The sequence below is a fragment of the Egretta garzetta genome, unplaced genomic scaffold (genome assembly GCF_000687185.1).
Source record: "Egretta garzetta isolate BGI_Z169 unplaced genomic scaffold, ASM68718v1 scaffold94, whole genome shotgun sequence".
In the NCBI taxonomy this organism is placed as follows: Eukaryota; Metazoa; Chordata; class Aves; order Pelecaniformes; family Ardeidae; genus Egretta; species Egretta garzetta.
In genome coordinates, this window is record NW_009259683.1 from 5,601,840 (window position 1) to 5,602,522 (window position 683).

Below are 683 nucleotides of genomic sequence, written 5' to 3' on the forward strand. Positions count from 1 at the left end.
GCCCCCGCCGGGTCTCAGACGCTTCTGCCTTTTTTCACTCCACAGGTGGACAACGGACCCGTAAAAAGAGATGCCCGTACACCAAGTATCAGATCAGAGAGTTAGAAAGGGAATTCTTCTTCAGTGTCTACATAAACAAAGAGAAACGCCTCCAGCTCTCCCGAATGCTCAATCTGACCGACCGCCAAGTGAAAATATGGTTTCAGAACAGAAGAATGAAAGAAAAAAAAATTAACAGGGACCGATTACAATATTACTCAGCTAATCCACTACTTTAAAACTCATAGCGTTTTTCAAGACGAGATTAAATTCAGATTTCGCCCTTGACAAGGTCAAGCCACGGGGTTACATGGAGGAAGGAGGTGTGTATCTGACGGGACTGGAAGAATCCGAGGTTTTACATACATGTAAATCCACTCTGGAACTTCAGTGATGATTTATATATATATATATATATATATTATAATCCACCCGCACTTCAGTAACTTTGTATTTATGAATGCTACTCTGAACTGACAAGGATTTTGTGGCACTGAGGTACTCTGAACTGAATGAACTAATGTTATCATATAATCTCCTCTCAAGATAGGTATTCCAATTAAGCTCTACTCATCCTTCGTGTAACTGCTGAAAAGATATGAACAGAGCTAATGGAGCCTGGCTTCCTGAAGTCTGTCACCTGT

General features: G+C 41.1%; 1 protein-coding gene across 1 annotated transcript in view; it reads left to right on the forward strand.

Annotated features, from left to right (window-relative positions):
- HOXA11 (homeobox A11) overlaps positions 1-278 on the forward strand; it is a 2,246-nt gene extending 1,968 nt beyond the window's left edge. Inside the window, exon 4 of the mRNA XM_035894060.1 lies at positions 19-278. Within this exon, the coding sequence (XP_035749953.1) occupies positions 19-278 (260 nt within the window). The remainder of the gene's footprint in view (positions 1-18) is intronic.
- Positions 279-683: the final 405 nt, after the last annotated feature.